This window comes from Myotis daubentonii, chromosome 19 (assembly GCF_963259705.1).
Source record: "Myotis daubentonii chromosome 19, mMyoDau2.1, whole genome shotgun sequence".
Classification (NCBI taxonomy): domain Eukaryota; kingdom Metazoa; phylum Chordata; class Mammalia; order Chiroptera; family Vespertilionidae; genus Myotis; species Myotis daubentonii.
In genome coordinates, this window is record NC_081858.1 from 5,438,686 (window position 1) to 5,460,316 (window position 21,631).

Genomic DNA, 21,631 nt, shown 5'->3' on the forward strand with positions numbered 1-21,631 from the left:
GTGGGTTTGCCTATTTTGGACGCTTCATGTAAATCATACAATAAGTGGCCTTTTGTGTCTGGCTCCTTAGCATAATGTTTTCAAGGTTCACCCATGCTGTACCCTGTATCAGTACTTCATTCCTTTTTATGGCCCAGTGATATTCTGTTGTATATATGGACCGCATTTTGTTTATCTGTTTATCCGTTGATGGATATTTGGTTGTTTCCTTTTTTTTTTTTTTTTTTTTTTGCCTATTAAGAACAGCGCTGCTGCCCTAACTGGTTTGGCTCAGTGGATAGAGCGTCGCCCTGCGGACTGAAGGGTCCCAGGTTCGATTCCGGTCAAGGGCATGTGCCTTGGTTGCGGGCACATACCCAGTGGGGGGTGTGCAGGAGGCAGCTGATCGATGTTTCTCTCTCATCGATGTTTCTAACTCTCTATCCCTCTCCCTTCCTCTCTGTAAAAAAATCAATAAAATATATTCAAAAAAAAAAAGAACAGCGCTGCTGTGAACCTTTGGGTACACGGTTTTTTATAGGCATGTTTTTAGTTCCCTTGGTTAGATACCAGGAATGGGATTGCTGGGCCCTATAGTAACTGCTTAACTATTTGAGTCACTGCTAGACTGTTTTCCAAAGCAGCTGTACCATTTGACAGTCCCAGCAGCAATGTCTGAGAATTCCAGCTGCCAGCACTCCTATTGTCTGCAAAACCAGCACTGGTTACAGCCGTCTTAGTGGGTATGAAGTGGCATCTCATTGACTTGGATTTGCATTTTCCTAATGACTAATGATGTTGAACATCTTGTGCGTATTGGCCATTTGCATATCTTCTTTGGAGAACTGTCTGTGCAAATCCTCTGCCTATTTTTAAATTGGATTATTAGTTTTTTTAAATTGTTGACCACCAGCCTGGGGCTTTATAGTGGTTGAATTCCCTGGGCTTTTGGAAAAGGTAAACCAGGTTTTCCTCTTGGAATTCCTTCTGCGGGGCTGATGGTGCTGAATTTGAGAGCTCATTTTATCTGGGCCTAGCAGCTCTGAGCGTGGGGTGCGTCACTCCCCTCACTGGTTCAGGGGCCTTTGTTTTCTCAGTTTTTCACAAAACCACTTTGGGTGGCTGCTTCCAGAATAGGGATTATGGCGCCTGAGCAGCTCTCTCAGTGGAGGCCCAGCAGCTCAGGACCCATGGAAGCCTGCCCCCAGGAACTCTGCCAGAGCACAGCTTGGCAGTGTAGAGAGGTGACAGCTACCGCCTCCAACCAGTCCCTCCTGTTGGAGCAAGGATTGCTCTTCGCAGACAGACTGGCCTCCCAAGCTGGTGACTTGTGAGGCTCCAGGGAGCAGTTGCCCTGACTCCCTTCTCCTCGATCCCTGTCTCTGTTTGGATATGCAGCCATTGCCCCCGTCCTGCTGGATGCCCTGACGGACCCTTCCAGGAAGACCCAGAAGTGCTTGCAGACCCTGCTGGACACCAAGTTTGTCCACTTCATTGATGCCCCGTCCCTGGCCCTCATCATGCCCATCGTCCAGAGAGCCTTCCAGGACCGTTCCACGGACACGCGGAAGATGGCAGCCCAGATTATTGGCAACATGTACTCCCTGACCGACCAGAAGGTAGCAGCCTAGCTGGGGCTGGCACAGGACAGGCCAGCAGATGCTGGTTTAGGGCACAGAGTCCTTGCACAGGAGACACGGGAGTGGAGCACACATGCATTGGGTCCCTGACTGTGTTTGGGGGCAGATGTAGACCATTGTGGCGTGGAGGGTGGAAATGTCGGTCCTCTGGGCATCTTGCAGAGTAGCATTTGAGTCCTCTTTAGCCCAGTTCTCCGGTGAGGCCCCTCCCAGTGGGCCCCTTTTACAGGTTGGGGTACAGGAAAGGTCCAACCTCACCTTAGACCTTTCAGGAAGGTGGGGAAAGTGGCTGAGGCTTTGACTGCTTGCAGTGTTTTCTTGTGTCAAGCATTTGCTTCTGTAAGTGTCTCGGGAAATTAGGGGAGATTGATCTTGTTTGTTTGTTTCCTTGTTCCTGAGACCTGGCTTGTGTGATCTCACCATCTACCTCACCTCTGCTTGCTTTACTGAGCTGTGGGCACAATAGAGAAAGTGGGAAGGTTATATCAATCCTAGAAAATCTGGAAAATTGAAAAACTGAAAAAATAAAAAATGTTATCTATAGTCCTCCAACACTAAAACAATTTCTCTAATGTTCTTCATTACATTTTAAAAATTATATTCCTGAACATCAACTTATTTCCGAGTTATAATGAGTTATTCCTAAAACTGATTTTAATAATTGTGTAATATTCCAATAAGTTTACGTACTATAACTTATGTAATCCTGTTGTTGGTCATATAGTAACCACAGTTTTTTGCCATTTTAAATGTTGCTGCTGTGAACATAAGGCTTTTTCTATATTTAAAACTGTTCCCTAAGGCTGAATGCTATATTAAGAGACATAAACCTTTAAGGTGAAGAAAGGGAAGATGATATTGCAATTCTGAAAGGAATATGCAGAAATAATTTCCAAAAGATCCCAGAGGCTGGGCCGGCTTTGGTCCTAGGAGAAGGGCAGGAGGGGTAAGAGCACTGCACTAGCTGGTGGCTCTCTCAACCTCCTGCAGGCGGCCTCGGGTCCCTTGGCGGTTTCCCCTTCCCCTCCTTGTTCTGGGAGCACCCCTTCCAAGTGCTCCTTGTCAGCAGAATGGCGAGGCAGGGTCCCCAGGAGGACGATCCCGGAGAAGCAGGAGTCAACCCGAGTCACTGCTTGTGTTGTTGTAGGACTTGGCTCCGTACCTGCCAAGCGTGACACCTGGCCTGAAAGCCTCCCTCTTGGACCCTGTACCTGAGGTGAGTCTGGGAGGGGAGGAGGCAAGAGCTTCTTATTTTAGCCCAGTCTCCAGAAAATTCATCCCTGAGAATTTTGTGTTTGTCTGGTAAAGGAATGGAGCCTGAGGGACCCCTCATTGCTCCTGCCTGGTCACCTTGTTTTGAGCCCTCAGCTCCTCCCTATCCCTGCTGTTGGTTACCTGACAGGTGCGGACAGTGTCTGCAAAGGCCCTTGGGGCCATGGTGAAGGGCATGGGCGAGTCGTGCTTCGAGGACTTGCTGCCGTGGCTGATGGAGACGTTGACCTATGAGCAGAGCTCCGTGGATCGCTCAGGCGCTGCACAAGGTGAGGCCAGCGCAGGCCCAAGGGCCCGCCCAGAAATGCCCTCTGGGGGCCTCAGAGCCAGTGGGTTCATTCTGTCTCTTGTTGCAGGGTTGGCCGAGGTCATGGCTGGCTTAGGGGTGGAGAAGTTGGAGAAGCTGATGCCAGAAATTGTGGCTACAGCCAGCAAAGTGGACATTGCACCCCACGTCCGAGATGGCTACATTATGATGTTCAACTACCTGCCCATCACCTTTGGGGACAAGTTCACTCCTTACGTGGGGCCCATCATCCCCTGTATCCTCAAAGTAGGCACCGCTGACCAGGCCAGGAGAGCGTACTGAGGAGGGTGGGATGCATGTGCCCTGGGGGGTTGCTAGGGCTGCTGGGTGGGAGGAGTCCTCTTCCTGCTGTCCAAGGAGTCCCATCTCCTTTTGGGTCTGGGTGCCTTGGGAAGGGTGGGGAGGCAGCCCTGGCTGACCCCGCTCTGTGTGCACAGGCTCTTGCTGATGAGAACGAGTTTGTGCGTGATACCGCGCTGCGTGCGGGCCAGCGGGTCATCTCCATGTATGCCGAGACAGCCATCGCCCTGCTGCTGCCCCAGCTGGAGCAAGGCCTCTTTGACGACCTCTGGAGAATAAGGTGAGAACTCGGGCGGAAAGACCCAGCTTCGCATTTTGGGAACTCGAAGAAATAAAGAGCAAAATGATGCCAAGAACTCTCAACTTTCTCCAGATCCTCACTTTTAACCATTTTGTAACCCTCTAGTTTCCTGTAGCAATGTCTTCATTCTGATTCTCTTTTAAAAAAGTTCTCTTTAGTCAGTCCTTCAGTTGTATTACAATCTAAGCTTGGATACTTTTTAATCTGGAAATGTTACTTCTATGGTTTTATTCCAAGGACAGATTTGGTTGAGTGCTTAAGGATGTAGGTAGAAGGCTCTCTGTTGCAGTATTGTTTTTACCATTTGAAAAATTGGATGTTGGTTTTAAAAAGTCACGACACATCCATACAGTGAACTTATCAGTCGTTACGAAGAATGGTAAAGAACAGGGGTCCTCAAACTATGGCCCGCGGCCACATAAACATTTATCCGGCCCGCCGGGTGTTTTTGCCGCCGCTGCCTGTCCTGCTTAGCAGCCGACTTGTCCCGGGCCGCAGTGCGCATGTGTGCAATGTCTGAGGGACAGTGAACTGGCCCCCTGTTTAAAAAGTTTGAGGACCTCTGGTAAAGAACCTTTATCAGCTGACACAGGAAGCTCCTCAGCCTCTAGCTGACATCACAGGTAGATTGTGGCCTAGCGCACGTGGTGTGGACTCAATTCCCACACTGTGTGGGGGAGTGCGTGTCTTTGTAGCGGGCGCCCTGTGCAAGGGTGTCACCAGAGTGTCAGGACCGTTGCCTGAGTAGTGGGGGTTTGAATGATTGTTTATACTCACATTCTTCATATTATTCTGTATTTTGGAATTTTACGTTTGGATGTGACTATTATTTTTTATGATTATTATTATTATATATATATTTTTTATTGAGTTTTTACCGAGAGGAAGGGAGAGTTAGAAACATCGATGAGAGAGAAACATCGATCAGCTGACTCCTGCACATCTCCCACTGGGGATGTGCCCGCAACCCAGATACATGCCCTTGACCGGAATCGAACCCGGGACCCTTCATTCCGCAGGCCGACGCTCCATCCACTGAGCCAAACCGGTTTCGGCTATTTTTTATGATTATTAAGAACAACAAACCTCACTTAATTTGAAGAGAAGTTTATCCTTCTAGGCCTCTTCTGATGATCAGCATTCCTGATTTCCTGTTAATGCTTCCATTTGTGCTCTCTTTTAAAAATATATTTTATTGTAGTATTTTTCATGCAGTCTTTTCAAAAGTATTTATTCTTTTTCATTATCAAAGTTCATTGGCAAGAAAATAAAATGGGAAAGTGTAAAGACATGAAAATCGCCTGTAACTTTTCTCCCATTCCAGAATAACCACCTGGAATATTTCTGATGCATTTCCTCAGTCTCTTTCCTGCCCGGTGCTTGGTTGAGCCCCCAGACTGCCCCTTGCAGCTGTGTGACTCTGTGCTTGGCCCTCTCAGGTTCAGCTCTGTTCAGCTCTTGGGGGACCTCCTGTTCCACATCTCAGGTGTCACTGGAAAGATGACCACGGAAACTGCCTCTGAAGATGATAACTTTGGGACTGCTCAGTCCAACAAGGTGTGTGCCTTGCGTCGGTTGCCTTGCTCTGTGGAGGGCACTCATGCTCTGGGGGCCTCACCTCCCCTTGTTTTCTGTTCCTCTGTGCTGGCTGCAGGCTATCATCACTGCCCTGGGGGTGGACCGGCGGAACCGGGTGCTGGCAGGGCTGTACATGGGCCGTTCGGACACCCAGCTGGTTGTGCGGCAAGCATCCCTCCACGTCTGGAAGATCGTGGTCTCCAACACCCCCCGCACCCTGCGTGAGATCCTGCCCACGCTCTTCGGGCTGCTGCTGGGTTTCCTGGCAAGTACCTGTGCAGATAAGAGAACGGTAAGTTGCTCGGCCTTGCTTCTGACCCCGCAGCCCTGATGCCTACTAGTAGAGGCCAGCAAGTCAGGTCTGCAGAGACGGGGAGAGTACTTAGTCATTTAACAAATACTTATTAAGCATCTGCTGGTGTAAGACCTGGCATATAATGGAGAAGACAGGCAGCCTCATTGCTTGTCCTCACGGAGCTACACTGGTAGAGGAGATGGATGTGAATCAAGTAATCACACAGACAGATGCAGATGCAGCTACTGCAAGTGCACAGGGCACTGCAAGTGCTCACCACAGGGCCATGCAACCCAGCTGGGGGCCAGGAAAGGCTTCTCACGAGAAACGGTGCTTGGAGATGAAAGATGAGTGAGCACCTACCAGGTAAGGAGGCGACAAAGGACTATTTCAGACAGGGATCGTGCTATAGATACAAGGATGGGGTGTGCAAAGGCCCTGTGATGGGCAAAAACATGGCCCACAGTAGGAAAGAGCAAAGGGCAGTGGGTCTGGAGTGAGAAAGCAGAGACCATCGTGGTGTGACATGACTGATGTGCCGGGCTAGGGGGTGGTGTTCCTGTTGGGAGGAGGGGCCCAGCCTGGGCTGATAGTCACTTCTGCCCATCTCCTTTGGCCCACCTCTCATCCCTGGCAAACAAACTGAGTATTTGGCGCTATGAGGCCTCGGAGCAGATGGGTTTTTTCCTAAAGCATCTGTTCCTAATTCAGTTTGTCCCCTTGGCAGAAGCACAAGTTTAAGTGACTTCTAGGCTGCAGTTTTCAATCCAGGGAAATTGGCCTTTGACCAGGCAGCATTTCCTGTTCACATGTGAGGTGCCAGCTCTTGCTGTAGGTTGTGTAGGTGCCTAAGGCACACAGCGATAACTTTATTATGCAGTGTTGCAAGCACCCTGGGGGGCTCTGCGGGAGTAAGAACATTTGGGGAAGTTAAGCCAGTGACTCAGATAAAGTCTAGGAGGTTCCAGGGCCTCATTCTGGAGTTTGCAGGGAGTTGATATCCTGGCCTGATCTCTGCTGACAGATTGCAGCGCGGACATTAGGAGATCTCGTCCGGAAGTTAGGGGAGAAAATCCTACCCGAGATCATTCCCATCCTGGAGGAAGGCCTGAGGTCTCAGAAGAGCGACGAGCGGCAGGGCGTGTGCATTGGGCTGAGCGAGATCATGAAGTCCACCAGCCGGGACGCCGTGAGTGTCTGCTAAGACCCTGTAGGCCCTGCACCTGCAGGTGACGGACTCAGAGCTGCTGGGGAGGCGGCAGGAGAAGCGGCGCCTCCACGTGAGGACACGTGACCCTCACTCCAGAGGGTGCTGCTGGCGGGGCCACGTGTAGACTGCAGCTCCCTCCTCAGCTTTCCTAGCAGATTTTCTGGCTCAGATCTAAGCAGGTTTGAGGCCTTGAGTGGCCTTTGGAAATGGAGATCTTTTTCTCACCATTCTTGAGGTTGCTCTAGATTAATCCCTTTTGTGTCTCTGTATCAGTTCAGTTAAAATGTGTGGTGCCCTGAGCGGGGGGTTGGGGGGGCAAGGAGGGCATGCGTGTGTGTGAGTGGTGGGGGCGGCGGGAGCAGGAGGGCCTTGCACTTACTCTTAGATGCTCTGAATGCCATCACCAAGGTCAGGCCTGCTGACCCCACAGCCAGCTTCTGACTGTAGCCAGTTCAGATGCTTGTAAGACTAGACCCTTAGAAGGAGCAGAGCAGGTGAGAGTAAGTGCCCGGTGGGTGGGAATGTATTGTCTCCAGCAGCGGTACTGTTACCATAGTAGCGAGAACAATCAAGAGGTTTGGAGTCCTTTCCACTGACCTTACTTTATAAGGTAATTGACCCCCGAAACATTCCTGGGGGTAGGTTGAATGTGCATATAGGCTGTCGATTGGGAGGAAAGCAGCACAGCCATGAAGTGGGTGGCCAGTCAGAAATGTAAGCATGTGGCCAGTTACTTAGCCAGGGCACCCTCACCAGATTGACTGGCTCTTTCTCCCGTGTGTATCAGTGTAAGTATTACATTTGGGGTTTATATTTGCATTTGGCAAAGGATACAAACCAATTCTGTCCCCAGATAGAGTTGTGATTCATTGAGGAGCTACTGAGTCCCCTGAAGGCTGAGGCCTTAGGTGGCAAGGCCGACATGTAACCAGCCCTTGGGTTCATAGTGAGCTTTGCTTTGGTGGAATCAGTTACAAGGGGAGCAGAGCTGTCCTTGGCCCCATTGTAGCCCTAGGACTTCATAGAGGAGCAGGCTTTTGAGTTCAGCTTGAAGAAGAACTTGGGGTTTTTCGAGAGGGTAGGCAAAGGAGCGAGTTGGGGGAGGGAGGCCACGCCGGAAGGCCTCGCTGTGGGAAGGAATTTGGATCCTGTAAGAGATGGAGAGTATCAGGAAGACTCACCTTAAAAATCAGGTGCTAGTGGGTCCGTGGGTTTAGACTCCTCACAAGTAAATTACACATCCTCTCTGCTTCTGTAGACTTACACGTTTTCACAGAAAGCAGCAAAGTTAAAAGCCATGGGAGTGGTGGTGGCTGGGCTGGGCCAGAGGTCCTCGCCGCCCGCCCTCGCCTCCGCTCCCTCCTTGTCTCTGCCGTATCAGGCACAGTGCCCGTGCTGTTGCAGGTGCTGTATTTCTCGGAGTCCCTGGTGCCCACGGCAAGGAAGGCTTTGTGTGACCCCCTGGAGGAGGTCAGAGAGGCGGCAGCCAAGACCTTTGAGCAGCTGCACTCCACCATCGGCCACCAGGCGCTGGAGGACATCCTCCCGTTCTTACTGAAGCAGCTGGTGAGTGGCTCTGCCGCACACCTTCCAGTTTGGCTTTACTATCTCTGTAGAATGCGAAACTCGGGGCCTTCTCATGCCAAGGCAGCCGCAGTGTGGGCACAGGAAGGTGGGTGCAGTGGTAGCAGATTGAGCTCTGTCTTCTCCTTGGACAGTCAGTGAACGTGGGTGCAGTGGGAGGAGGGAGCAGCGTGGAGAAGGAAGTCGGTGGTGGCTGGTCCAGACAGCAGAGGTGGGGACGGGAGCCAGCGCCTCAGTGTTGCCCCCGATCACCCTCTGCAGGATGATGACGAGGTGTCAGAGTTCGCCTTGGACGGTCTGAAGCAAGTCATGGCCATCAAGAGTCGTGTTGTGCTGCCCTACCTTGTGCCCAAGGTAAATCCCACCAGCAGCAACTCCCTCTGACCCAGAAGCCATAGGCAGCGCATTCCTGGGGCTGCCTCGAAGACCGGTTCTGCACTCAGATGCTGGGGGAGGCGGGCGGTGGGTGCAGGATGCCCTGGAGCGGACACTACGCCCTGAAGAGCGGCCTGGGCTCTGCGGAGCCTGGAGCAGCCAGCACAGGCAGCATTCCTTGCGTTGACGGTGTTCGTCATTCCACAGCTGACAACTCCGCCCGTCAATACCCGGGTGCTGGCCTTCCTCTCGTCGGTGGCAGGCGACGCCCTGACCCGTCATCTTGGCGTGATCCTCCCAGCGGTCATGGTGGCCCTGAAGGAGAAGCTGGGGACTCCCGGTGAGCAGCTGGTGAGTGTCATGATCACTCCCGCCGGCTTTCTAACAGCCGTCTGTCCTGCCTCGGAGGAGCCGTGCTCAGCCCAGCTGTCCCCTGTGGTTTCAGGAGATGGCCAACTGCCAGGCCGTGATCCTCTCGGTAGAGGATGACGTCGGGCACCGGATCATCATCGAGGATCTGTTGGAAGCCACCCGCAGCCCTGAGGTGGGCATGAGGCAGGCCGCCGCCATCATCCTCAGCATCTACTGCTCCCGCTCGAAGGCGGACTACACCAGCCACCTGCGGAGCCTGGTCTCGGGCCTGATCCGTCTCTTCAATGACTCCAGCCCTGTGGTTCTGGAGGAGAGCTGGGATGCGCTGAACGCCATCACCAAGGTCAGGCCTGCTGACCCCTCAGCCAGCTTCTGACTGTAGACGGTTCCAGATGATTATAAGACTAGACCCCCCAACATAACCCCTGTGTACCTGTCACCTAGCTTCAGCATCTCCCGTTCAGGGCCAGTCTCCGTTATACTCCCCCAGACCTCCCCCTGCTGTAATGTTTCCAAGCAGTCTTGAGAGGGCTGTACTTACCTCTGACAGCCTCTCTGCTTTTTCGTGGCTTCTCACAGAAGCTGGATGCTGGCAACCAGCTGGCACTAATTGAAGAACTCCACAAGGAAATCCGGTTCATAGGGAATGAGAGCAAAGGCGAGCACGTGCCAGGGTTCTGCCTCCCAAAGAAGGTAAGTCAGGGCTCATGTGCAGGGTGCTGTGGGCACGCGGCCTTCCTCGGCCTCCCCCTCAGGCCCAGGTCTGCGTGGGGCGCCTGGAGCAGCTGTCTGTCAATCTGTGTTCCAGCTGCTATTCTGCACCTTCACAGACAGCGTATTTCTTCCCGTGGTGGTCACATGGGGACAGGGTTTACGCTGGGGGTGAGTCACAAAGGTGACAGCAGTGCGTGTGCCTGTGTGATAGGCCAATTGGGGCTCTTTTCTTCTGGCCACAGCAAGTCAGGACTATTCCCCAGCCAGCATCCTCTCAGGCTGTGATCCTGGCAGCCGAGTCAGTCTCTCCCATGGCGCTATGGAGAGGGCGGCTGATAGCACCTGTTTTTGGTGGGCGGACACCCGGGCCCAGTGCCTTGGAGATTTGACTCTCGCATGTGATTCTCTTGCCAGGGAGTTACATCCATCCTTCCAGTGCTGCGGGAGGGAGTCCTGACTGGCAGCCCAGAGCAGAAAGAGGAAGCAGCCAAAGCTTTAGGCTTGGTGATCCGCCTGACCTCAGCTGACGCCCTGAGGCCCTCCGTGGTCAGCATCACTGGCCCTCTGATTCGCATCCTGGGGGACCGGTTCAGCTGGAACGTGAAGGCGGCTCTGCTCGAGACACTCAGCCTCTTGCTGGCCAAGGTAAGCGAGTGATGGGTTCATCCTCTTTGTCCATAGGGATGTTAGAGACCAGATCTGTCTGCAGGAGGCTGGTCCAGGGTGTCATGGGCAGAGTGACAGCTCATTCTGGAGAAACAGCAGAGCAGAGGGTGCTGAGACCTTGGACTGTAGACTCACACTACACACTACTCAGTTACAGGCCCACCGCTTAGAAGCTATGTGGCCGCAATGACCTCTGAGCCTGTTTCCTCTCCTATAGTTGGAGATTGCTGTGCCGCCTGCCTGACTTAGGGCTGTGAACTGGGGACTTCGATGAAATAGCGTCTATCAGCCATTCCTCATGTTTTTCGGGGCAATAAATAAACCTTTAGACTTAAAAAACGGGTAGACAGAGTCAAGATTTGGGGGGGGGGGGAGAAAAGAATTCTTACTTGAAGTTTGGAAACAAAGGCAAGCTTACAGTTTTTAGCTTTTCTTTTCCTTTTTGAAGAAAGGTGTGGGGAGTAACTTCCCACCTCAATGGGGATGTGAGCACCCAGCCTTATTCTGTAGAAAATTGAGTCTTTAAAAAAAAACAAATTACATTGCTTTCTGTGCTATTCTTTTCTGTGGTGATTTTGCAACTCTGCATACAAATGGAGCCTCCCTCAGGGAATGTGTCCCTTACGCCTCGGGTCAGATGCCACCTATAGACAGATGGTTCCCACCTCACACAGTACCAGCCTCGCTCCCGGGAGCCTCCCAGCAGGCTGCCAACTCCTGACCCAGGGTTCCAGGCAGCTGCTCTGATTTTCCCTTTTAGTAAAAGGAAACCCTTAGTCCTGGACCTGTCTGTATTTTGTCACGAGTGCGCCTGCTTTTCTGTAGATGGTCAGGGATTAAACTGGATTTTTAAAAAATTTTATATTTTTATTGATTTCGGAGAGGAAGGGAGAGGAAGAGTGAGACAGAAACATCAATGATGGAAGAGAATCATTGATTGGCTGCCTCTTCCATGTCCCCCACCGGGGATCGAGCCCACCACCCAGGCATGTGCCCTGACTGGAAATGGAACTGTGACCTCCTGGTTCGTAGGTTGATGCTCAACCACCGAGCCACACCATCCGGGCTAAACTGGATTTTTAATGGGAAGGTTGACCATGTGTACAGGGATGACTTTCGGAGGTCACTTGTTTCATAGGGTTGTTCTGGGAGGGAAATGACAAGTGCTCAGTAGGTGGTACCTGCCCTTACGCACCTAGTTCGCTTCCCTGTCTTGGCACTAGAATCGATCTTCAGTGGTGCTGACAGCCGCTGCCTGCCTGCTGCTTAACGTATTCGGAGTCCGAGGTTCAAAGTCATTGCCAAGCAGACAGCTCCCTCAGTGGGGGTGCTCCTCCTCCCACCGCCCCTCCCTTTTCCTGTGCCGCGAAGGAGGCCGATGCAGAGGAGGAGGCCGCGCATGCGCCGTCTGTGCTTGGCCGTCCTCTCTTACGGGAAACCTGTGCTTAGCCTGTGAGGGAGCTGGGCCAGCGGCCAGTTCATGGTGGTCTGCTTTCATGCCTGTGGTGACGGGCTGCTTTCATGCCTGTGGCACACTTGGACTCCCCCTCACTGTGCTCTTGGGTGTGGGTTTTCTCACAGGTTGGGATAGCCCTGAAGCCCTTCCTGCCCCAGCTGCAGACCACGTTCACCAAAGCCCTTCAGGACTCCAACCGGGGGGTGCGCCTGAAGGCTGCTGATGCGCTGGGCAAGCTCATTTCCATCCACATCAAGGTGGACCCCCTCTTTACAGAGCTGCTGAACGGGATCCGTGCCATGGAGGACCCGGGTGTCAGGTGAGGTGCCAGCAGGGGAGTGCTGTGGCCAGAGGAGGCCAGGCAGCTGCTGAAGCAGCCCTGGGCCGGTGGAGGGAGCAGCAGTGAAGGAGAGCCATTGGTTCTGCAGGGACACCATGCTGCAGGCCCTGAGGTTTGTGATCCAGGGAGCAGGGGCCAAAGTGGATTCAGTCATCCGGAAAAACATCGTCTCGCTCCTGCAGAGCATGCTGGGACATGACGAGGTACGGCTGCAGGTGGGCGGGGCTAGTGGGCTCTTCTGTGGTTGGCATCTCCGTTTTGCATTAGAAGAACTTGGTACACTTGCTGACTGGTCAGCAGTCATAGTCATTCCTGATATTTGTATCATTCTTTATAGTTTACCAACGTTTGGTTGTGAGCACAAGGCAGGTAGTATTGATACTGAGACTGTTGGTTTAAAAAAAATTATATATGTATATATATATATATATTTGATGGATTTCAGAGAGGAAGGGAGAGGGAGAGAGAGATAGAAACATGAATGATGAGAGTCATTGATTGGCTGCCTCCTACACGCCCCCTACTGGAGATCGAGCCTCCAACCTGGGCATGTGCCCTTGACCAGAATCAAACCTGGGACCCTTCAATCCCCAGGCTGACGCTCTATCCACTGAGCCAAACTGGCTAGGGCTCTGTTTTTTAAATATGTTTTTATTGATTTTTGAGAGAGAGGAAGGGAGAGGAATAGAGAGATAGAAACATTAATGATGAGAAACATTGATTGGCTGCCTCCTGCACACCCCCTACTCAGGATCGAGCCGGCAACCTGGGCATGTGCCCTGACCTGGAATCGGACCAGGGACCTCCTGGTTCATAGGTCGAGGCCCAACCACTGAGCGATACTGGCCTGGCAAGACTCTGTTATAGACAAGAAAAGTAAGGTTTTTAAAGTCCCAGATAGCTCATGAATTTGGTCTCTTAATTTTAAACAAGTCACACTCCCCCTCTGCCCCTCATTTCCCCATTTGTAAAATAAAGCTTCATTTTTTGGTTCTGGAAACACTTGCTGAGCTGAAGGGTGAGCCTAGAGGTAACTAAAGTGTGGCCACAGCCTCAGGAAACTGTCTGGTGTCTGTCCCAGTGGGAGGTGTTGGCACAGTTGGAGAGAGTGAGACCTGCCTGGCCCACGCCTTGCCAGCGGTGGAGTCAGAGCAGAATCGGGGCCTGTGACTCCTGGTTCTGTCACAGTTCCCTTCGTGTGGTCCTTCCTCACCCAGTCCGGAGGCATTTGTTAACCGGGACAGGCCAGTAGGGGCTGAGTCTATGGATAAGAGATTTCCTTCCCCTTCGACAAACAGTCCTCTGTTGTGTCGTCTGACTCACATCTGTGGGGCTAATCTCTGGAGAGAGGCCTTGAGTTCACGCGTCCACTGTGTGCGCCCCGCACGGGCCGGCCATTGTACCTAGCACGTCCCCGTCTGGTCTGATCCCCAGCCGCCTGCTGTCTGAGCACAGCCTGCCTAGGGGTTTAGATGGGAGACTACTTTCTTTTGGTCATAGTCTGCCCAGGTTTTTACAGGGCCAGAAACCTTGCAAGCAAAAGTGAGCATTTAAATCAATTTGCATTTCACCACAATGCAGCTTCAAATAGGTCCTGTTGGAGAGAGAGGGTGTCAGAAAGCCCGTTAGCCTTGCTGGGCACCTGGGCTTCGGCTGGGAACTCATAGGCCCCAAGTGCCTGCAGACCATCTCCTCCCCCTCAGAGCTTGCCGGCCTGGCGTTGGCCTCCCCGTGGCATTGAGTCCCCGGTTGGTTGGGTGGTGTTTTGGGGGAGGCCCAGCACGTTGGCACTTACTGATAGCACAGAACCTCAAATCCAGCTCAGTATCCCATCACTAGCAGCCAGGGAGGAGCCATTTGTGTGTCTGGCTTGGCCTTTACTTATCTTCCTTGGGTTGATTAGTGGCTCCGGTGTGACTTCCTGTGAAAACCCTAATAGAATGTAGGTGGCAGTGGCACACCGACATAGTAGAGAGAGAGCACACAGGATTGTGGGGGGAGGGAGCTGAGGGGTTCTCTAGCTGGGTGGGCAGGAGCCTCCCCCTGCCTCACGGGGCTGTTGATAGTAATTGAGATAATAGTGTCAAGCATTCAGACTTCCTAAGAAGCAAGGTGCTGTGGAAATACAGTCATTATTGCTATTATGATGGAGATTACCATTTGCCCACACTGGAGTTTCTGTAATTAAGTGGAGGGCTGGGGTATAGTTTTTCACTCTGCATCAAGTGGCAGTTGTAGTGAATGGCAGCTCCAGCCTGGAGGAAGGGCTGCAGTTCGAGTGCCGGAGTTGCTTTGTCCTCCTTCTTCCATGCCCTTTGTCCTGGGCACTGTTGCCATGGTGACGATGGAGCTGGCGGGACAGCTTGCACCGCCTTTCAGTCCCTTCTCTGCTCTGTCAGGACAACACTCGCATCTCCTCGGCCGGATGCCTCGGGGAGCTGTGTGCCTTTCTGACGGAGGAGGAGCTCAGCACAGTCCTCCAGCAGTGCTTGCTGGGTAGGTCTCTCTTGCACGCTGTGGACTTCTCCTGGGGGCTCTCAGCCCTGGGGGAGCTGTGGGTGTGCTTCCCTTTCCCCTCAGAGGGTCTTCTGGCAGCTGCTCTAGCCTCTCCAGGGGTTCCAGCTGCTAAAACAAAATGGAGTTTCCAGTGCTCCTGTAGCCCTGAGTGTCCGCTCAAAGGACACAGCTGCAAGTCTGAAGGGGTTTGTGAGACCCTCTCCTTAACATGCCACTTGGGGCAGGGAGGCCCATGTGCAGTGTGCGCTGGGTTTTCCGCCAGGATGAGTTGGCACTCTAGTCTCAGAGGCGGGGCAGGCCCGAGGGTTTGGGGAGGGCATGCTGTGAAGTGCAGGGCGACCCCATGTGTCCTTCCACCAGCGGACGTGTCCGGCATTGACTGGATGGTTCGGCACGGACGGAGCCTGGCACTCTCCGTGGCTGTGAATGTGGCTCCTAGCAGACTCTGCGCAGGCAAATACAGCAGCGAAGTTCAGGACATGATCCTCAGCAATGCCGTGGCAGACAGGGTAAGGCGTGGGGGCAGCAGACGGCCTCCCCTCCCCTAGCACAATTCCCCTGCCAGAGCCTCACTGACACAGCATGGTGTGGGGAGGGACCCAGACTGGGTTGTGGGTAGTCAGAGGCATGGTTCAAGTTTTACCGTTTCTGGTAACTTGCTGTGCCCTTGGACCAGAACTTGCTCTCTCTGGGCCCCAGTTTCATCATCTAAACCAGCGGTTCTCAACCTGTGGGTCACGACCCCTTTGGCGGTCGAACGACCCTTTCACAGGGGTCGCCTAAGACCATCCTGCATATCAGATATTTACATGACGATTCATAACAGTAGCAACATGACAGTTAGGAAGCAGCAACGAAAATAATTTTATGGTTGGGTCACACCATGAGGAACTGTATTTAAAGGGCCAGAAGGTTGAGAACCACTGATCTAAAAAGTGAGGAGCTTGGGTTGAAGCACCTAGAGGTCCCTTCTAAGGAGAAAGTCTCTGATCCCTGTTCCTGGAACCAGTGATGCACGTGTTGTTCATCTGCCTCAGCCAGGGCAGCCTTGGGTATAGGGCTGAGGAGGCTGGTGGTGCAGAGCAGGATCCCGGCCATTCCTGGGAATGGGGGTGCCTGGCCCCGTTGCCCCAAGGAAGGAGCTGGGTGCCGCCCTGCCCAGCTCTCTCCTCCCTCCACAGGTGCCCATCGCGGTGAGCGGCGTCCGGGGCATGGGCTTCCTGATGAAGTATCACATCGGGACGGGAGGGCAGCTGCCTGCCAAGCTCTCCAGTCTGCTCATCAAGGTGAGGGCCTGGCCTGCTGCGGGAAGGCCCACGACCAGGAGCACTGGGCCCCGCCCAGGCCCGCCGTGCTCAGCTGTCAGGGCTGTGGGAGTGGTTCTGTGTGCGTTTTTCTCTGGAAGAGTGCCCGACTTTTTGTCAGAGTCTCAAATAGACCTGACACCCCAAATCAAGTTAAGAACTAGTATTTTAAGCATTTTTTTCTAGGCATCCCGACTTTATAAAACTAGGGACAGATCTGGGATCAAATTTAAATAAATCTCTTCCCTTGTCTCCCATTAGCTGGCATGGCACTTATGAGGGTGGCTCTTGTGGGGTGTGTAAGCCGGGAAGCCAGATAGTGGGGCGCCTCATGGCCTGTGTAATAAGGCATGCTTCACCAACATGAATGGATACACAAGTCAGAACCAGAGCCTGGTCCTGGCCAGGTAGTGCAGTTGGTTAGAGCATCATCCTGATATACCAAGGTTGCAGGTTTGATCCCCAGTCAGGGCACATACAAGAGTCAACCAGTGAATGCATAAGTAAGTGGAACAACAAATCTGTGTTTCTCTCTCTCTCTCTCTCTCAAATCAGTCAGTCAAAAAAAAAAAGAAAAGAACCAGAACTGCCTTTTGAGAGGTGTGGCCAAGCCTGAGACTCTTGTAGCCAACTCCCAGGCGTTGACCGTGCTGGAGGTGCACGGACCTCACTTTGAGTAGTGAGGTTCCGCAGGGTGATGGTCCCCACCCTGCAGACTCCCAGAACCCTCCTGAGTTTGCCGCCCGATTAGATAGAGTCCGTGTGTGGACATCACCCTGTTTGCAGCTGTTCATCAGCATTTGTTTACTGAGGACCTGCTGTGCACCCTGCTGGGTTGGACCTGGAGGTGTAGAGATAAGTGGGCAGACAAGATCCCTGGAGTTGGAGATGCACAGAAAGCCCGGGGAGGGTCCTAACGTAAGTGGGGCTGTCAGGAAAGACCTCTGAAAGCTGACATTTCAGCTGAGACCTGAAGGATGGATGCAAAGGCACCACCAGTGAGGATATGGGGCAAGCACATGCCAGGCAGTGGGACCAGCCAGTGAAAAGGTCCGAGGCAGGAAGGCAAGTGGCATGTTTGAGGAAGTGGAAGCTCAGTGTGGGCAAGAGTAGTGAGCAGGGGGGAGAGTGGCATGAGATGAAGAGGGAGCCGCCCTGTCACCTTCCCATGGGAGGGAAGGCGGCGAACGGGAGCAGTGGGGTCAGTTTCCACGATGAAGTGGGTGTCAGGGCGGACGTTTGGGCTTCTTGGAGAAACAGATGGGATGCGCCTGCCTAAAAAGCCTACGTTCCTCCTCATAGTGTCTGCAGAACGCATCCAGTGACATCAGGCTGGTGGCTGAGAAGATGATCTGGTGGGCAAACAAGGACCCGCTGCCTCCCCTGGACCCCCAAGCCATCAAACCCATCCTGAAGGCTCTTCTCGACAACACCAAGGATAAAAACACTGTCGTCAGGGCCTACAGTGACCAGGCGATTGTCAACCTCCTCAAGATGAGACAGGGCGAGGAGGTGTTTCAGGTGGGAGCCGGGGCTGGAGGGCCTCCCAGGGCGTGCTGTGGGCACGCGCCTGCAGATCTGCATGACCGTCTCAAACATCACACTCTTCCCTGCCCACCTGTATGCATGCGTGTGGAGGGACAGATTGCGATCAGGGACTGGTCTCATGCCTGAAAACCATCCTCTCTTCCTGTAGTGTCAGACTTCTCTTAGCAACAGAGCCCTTTCTTCCAATAAAATCCCACCTGGCACCCAAATCTATGGAACATGCCAGCCGGGCTGCCTGTTGGAGCCCAGATCCCTGTTCACTCAGTCCCTACCGCCAGGCAACCTTCAAAGCCCTGAAAGCTCACCCTGCCTGGCCACGTGGAAAGCGTGGAGTGCTTTCCTTGGTTTTCCTCGATGCCCTCCGTGGTTCTAGTTCTGAGGTCACCACTCATTTTTGTCTTTGGTTAGAGAAACCTGAGGCCCTATTTCTGACTGTCTCCCCGTTCCGTCTTCCCCACAGTCCGTCTCTAAGATCCTGGACGTGGCCAGTTTAGAGGTGCTGAGCGAGTGCAACCGAAGGTCGCTGAAGAAGCTGGCCAGCCAGGCCGACTCCACGGAGCAGGTCGATGACACCATTCTGACATGATGGGCTCTGCGTCAGCATTTCGGCTCCACCTCTTTGTTCAATGTTTTCATTTTTGAAAATACGCTGGTTCCGATGGGGAGCTTAGGAGATGGCATTCCCAGGAAGTATTTTCCTATATCAACAGACCACAGCCAAAGCCTTAAATCAAACCCACACACACCTGAAGATTGCCTCCCATCCTTTTCTGTGGAGAAGAGAAGAAAGCACATGTGTGAGCCTCACCAGATGGTAGCCGGTAGCTGGTCCCCAGCTTAGCACGGCTGGTCAGACTTGTGGCTCTCCTGTGCCTGAGCTCTGGTTGCAGAGCCAGCGCTACCAACCTTTTGCCTAGATCCTGAGTGGGACGCCGGACTGTAGAGGTTTGCCTCGTGTGGTGTGTCTTGATATAGCTTTTCAGTATTGTGTGGCCGGATTAGATCTGACCCCTGTCCAGTGAAAGTGATACTCATGAAGCCTTGCAGTTCACAGGTTGGGGGCGGGGGGGGGGGGGGTAAAGGCAGGTTGTTTGAAGGAGGAATGTGTAATAAAGGCTTTGATTTAATCTTTACGTAAGCCGATTTTTAATAATCTCCAAACATCCAATAAACACGCAGCTTCCTCCATCAGAAATAAGGCAAGACTGGCAGCTGTTTTCATAACCATTGGCCACACTGATTTCTGGGCGTCTCTCCTGCTCTCGGAGTCTCAGAGATACCTACAGACTCTCTGTCCTGAGGTCGGGTCTGGAAAGGGTGCAGCCAGGCCTGTGACTGCACTGGGGTGGAGGACGCAGGGCTAGCTGCGCCACTGCCCTGCTCTGTCCTGACTCAGGAAGGTAGGGAGCTGCTGTAGTCAAGTTTTAAGAGCACTCCACCCGCCCTGTGGAGTGAGAACCACGCTCCTGCAGGCAGAGGACTGGCCAGAGGAAGACAGAGTAGCGGTTTAGCATCTGTCTCCTTTATGAGCAACTTCCTTCCTCCTGTTCTTAGAAGGCTCGTGATCCATGCGTCCTGTCTGAAGGAGCACGCCCCTCTGTGCCCAGTGACGCAAGTTTTTCTGGGCTGTTTCTCTGGTCACAGTACGGAATAAACAGCTATCAAAATGACTGGCCAGAGCTGTAAGAGGAAGAAGAATTAGACATGGTGGTAGCAAACTCCCTTTGTAAAAGGTCTCAAGTGCTATACCCAAAAAAGCAAGGCTTTGCTTAACAATGTGTCAGAGGTATCCTTGTGACTCAGCACTTCGGATGAATTCTAAGGTGACTTCTAAGATATTTCTGACAAAATCCTTGCTGTCGGTGCCTGAGGCTTATATGTCACAGCACTTGCTATTTTCTGGTAGCAGGCATGGCCTCAGCTGGCTCAATGTAATTGTAGAGTCCCAGGGCTGGAAGGGACCTTGAGAGGTCAGCTGTCTCCATAGCCAAAGCAGCCAACTGTCTCAGTTTTTGGTAGCCATGGTAACTGTAGCTGTTCCCTGCTTCTGGGATTCAGATGGTCATCGCATATGTCCAGCAAGCTGTGTGCATATATGGTCACCTCTCCAGTTAGCTGTGGGGAGGCTGACGAAGTTTCTGGGGGAGGGCCTATAGGCTGGAAACCTTGGTTAAGCACTGAGATGGTTTCAGTGGTTTCCTCCAAGATCTTAGAGTTGATACTTGAGTCCACCTCGTATTCAGTCCACAGTCTGAACCTAGAGGTGAGAGATACTCAGCAAAATCTAAAGGAAAATGCCAGCTTCCAGTTCCAGAAACTGTTCAGCATAGATGGGGACTCAAGGCTCCAGAGCTTGCTGAGCTACATTCCCTGAGTCTGGAGGGAGGGCGTGAGCTGCCAGGAAGTGAGCCGTGAAGGGCTGTCCCAGACACGACAATGGAGCGGACCAAAAGGACCTGGTCAGCCCAGGTCATAGCACTCCTGAGAACAGCAGCCCAGACGGAACACCCTGGAGGAATGGCGCCCGGCAGCAGGGAAGCAAAGCTGTTGGCTCTGGTGGTTGGTGGAGCTGTGTAGCCTTGGGCGAGTCATCCAACCTCTCTGGGCACACTGCTCGTCTGTAAAATAGGGGATTTGGAACGGAAGCGCTAAAGAACTCTTGTTTTCAAAGTTATCCTTTAGGGATTAACCCTTTGGACATGGGTGTCGTACTGGTCGGAATTAATTTCCGTTGAAAGAGCAGTGATACATTACATGCAAGATTATAAGGATAAACAAGATTTACTAATTCTTTTTTGGAACTACATCACTACTAGTAGAATCACTACAAACGTTATCACTTTCTACGTCAGTCAGTATTCAAGGTGCCAAAATAAAACTCTTCATCGTTACTTTCAGATTCGCAGTACACTTCTTTCGGTAATTTTCTTTTGCCATTTTGGAGTATTATTTTGAAATATCTTAACAAGCGAGAATGCCTAATTACAGTTAAACGTAATCTGTAAAGCTTTATTTGAAATTCTGCAAAGTATCTCCAAAGCTTGTCGATTTCTTCGCTCTCAAAAGGCGACTGACTCACCACGGTGTTTTGCATGGCGAGTGTGGAACGACCGCGTTTGTTTATATTGAGTTTCGATATCTCCGATTTGTCGGGGCAATGTTTTGGTTCCTGACAAGGTTGCTTAGACACTTAAGAGCCTTCAGAGAAATTATGAACTGATACATGAACGAATAGAGTTAAGATTCGTACGGTTCCTTGCTGTGGTGGCTGAGAGCAGGCATACGACCGGAACGGTAACAAAGCTTTGGTGGCTGAGAGTAGACAAATGACCGCAAAGGGTTAATAGTAATTGTAACAGATGAATTTTTTTCTTCTAATCTTTCAACCCATGAGATGGTTCTCGTTACTGTTTTCCAGAGGAAATTGAAGCAGAGAAGTCACTTGCCCAGAGCCAGAGAGCTAATCAATGGCAGTCCGTCCCCCAAAAGTAAGACTCCCTAGCCTTCCTCGTACTTCTGTGCTGGCTGGTTAGGCACCAGCATTTTATTCTTTCAAACAGTGAGTGCCTCCAGACCTTTCCAGTCCTGGCACACAGGCAGCGCAAGTCCAGGCCTGATCAATACCTCACCCCCTTCACAGGGCACTTGCTGGGAAAGTCTTTTGGAAAGACATTCTCTCAGACTCCCAGAGTTCCTCTCGGGTGGGGACTCCCGTCTTTCTGTCCCGGGCCTGAAAGGCAATGACAAGTCATGCCCTTAGCTAATTCAGGGGGAACTAAACAGCATTCTCAGTCCTTCAACTGACTCTTGAAACGTCTGGAATCCTGAGCATCGAGATTATTTTAAAATGTGGAAGAGTGTGACATCACGTTC

General features: G+C 52.3%; 1 protein-coding gene across 2 annotated transcripts in view; it reads left to right on the plus strand.

The window, feature by feature from the left end:
• GCN1 (GCN1 activator of EIF2AK4) overlaps nucleotides 1-18,891 on the plus strand; it is a 55,370-nt gene extending 36,479 nt beyond the window's left edge. For both annotated transcript variants that reach the window (XM_059676435.1, XM_059676436.1), the window contains 21 exons: nucleotides 1,378-1,598; nucleotides 2,767-2,835; nucleotides 3,022-3,160; nucleotides 3,248-3,444; nucleotides 3,636-3,778; nucleotides 5,239-5,356; nucleotides 5,454-5,669; nucleotides 6,697-6,861; nucleotides 8,287-8,448; nucleotides 8,728-8,820; nucleotides 9,049-9,192; nucleotides 9,287-9,556; nucleotides 9,793-9,906; nucleotides 10,342-10,572; nucleotides 12,175-12,368; nucleotides 12,478-12,592; nucleotides 14,789-14,885; nucleotides 15,267-15,415; nucleotides 16,088-16,192; nucleotides 17,513-17,731; nucleotides 18,219-18,891. In XM_059676435.1, coding sequence (XP_059532418.1) covers nucleotides 1,378-1,598; nucleotides 2,767-2,835; nucleotides 3,022-3,160; nucleotides 3,248-3,444; nucleotides 3,636-3,778; nucleotides 5,239-5,356; nucleotides 5,454-5,669; nucleotides 6,697-6,861; nucleotides 8,287-8,448; nucleotides 8,728-8,820; nucleotides 9,049-9,192; nucleotides 9,287-9,556; nucleotides 9,793-9,906; nucleotides 10,342-10,572; nucleotides 12,175-12,368; nucleotides 12,478-12,592; nucleotides 14,789-14,885; nucleotides 15,267-15,415; nucleotides 16,088-16,192; nucleotides 17,513-17,731; nucleotides 18,219-18,344 — 3,287 coding nt within the window. In that variant the 3' untranslated portion in view covers nucleotides 18,345-18,891. The remainder of the gene's footprint in view (nucleotides 1-1,377; nucleotides 1,599-2,766; nucleotides 2,836-3,021; nucleotides 3,161-3,247; nucleotides 3,445-3,635; nucleotides 3,779-5,238; nucleotides 5,357-5,453; nucleotides 5,670-6,696; nucleotides 6,862-8,286; nucleotides 8,449-8,727; nucleotides 8,821-9,048; nucleotides 9,193-9,286; nucleotides 9,557-9,792; nucleotides 9,907-10,341; nucleotides 10,573-12,174; nucleotides 12,369-12,477; nucleotides 12,593-14,788; nucleotides 14,886-15,266; nucleotides 15,416-16,087; nucleotides 16,193-17,512; nucleotides 17,732-18,218) is intronic.
• The last annotated feature ends 2,740 nt before the right edge of the window (nucleotides 18,892-21,631 follow it).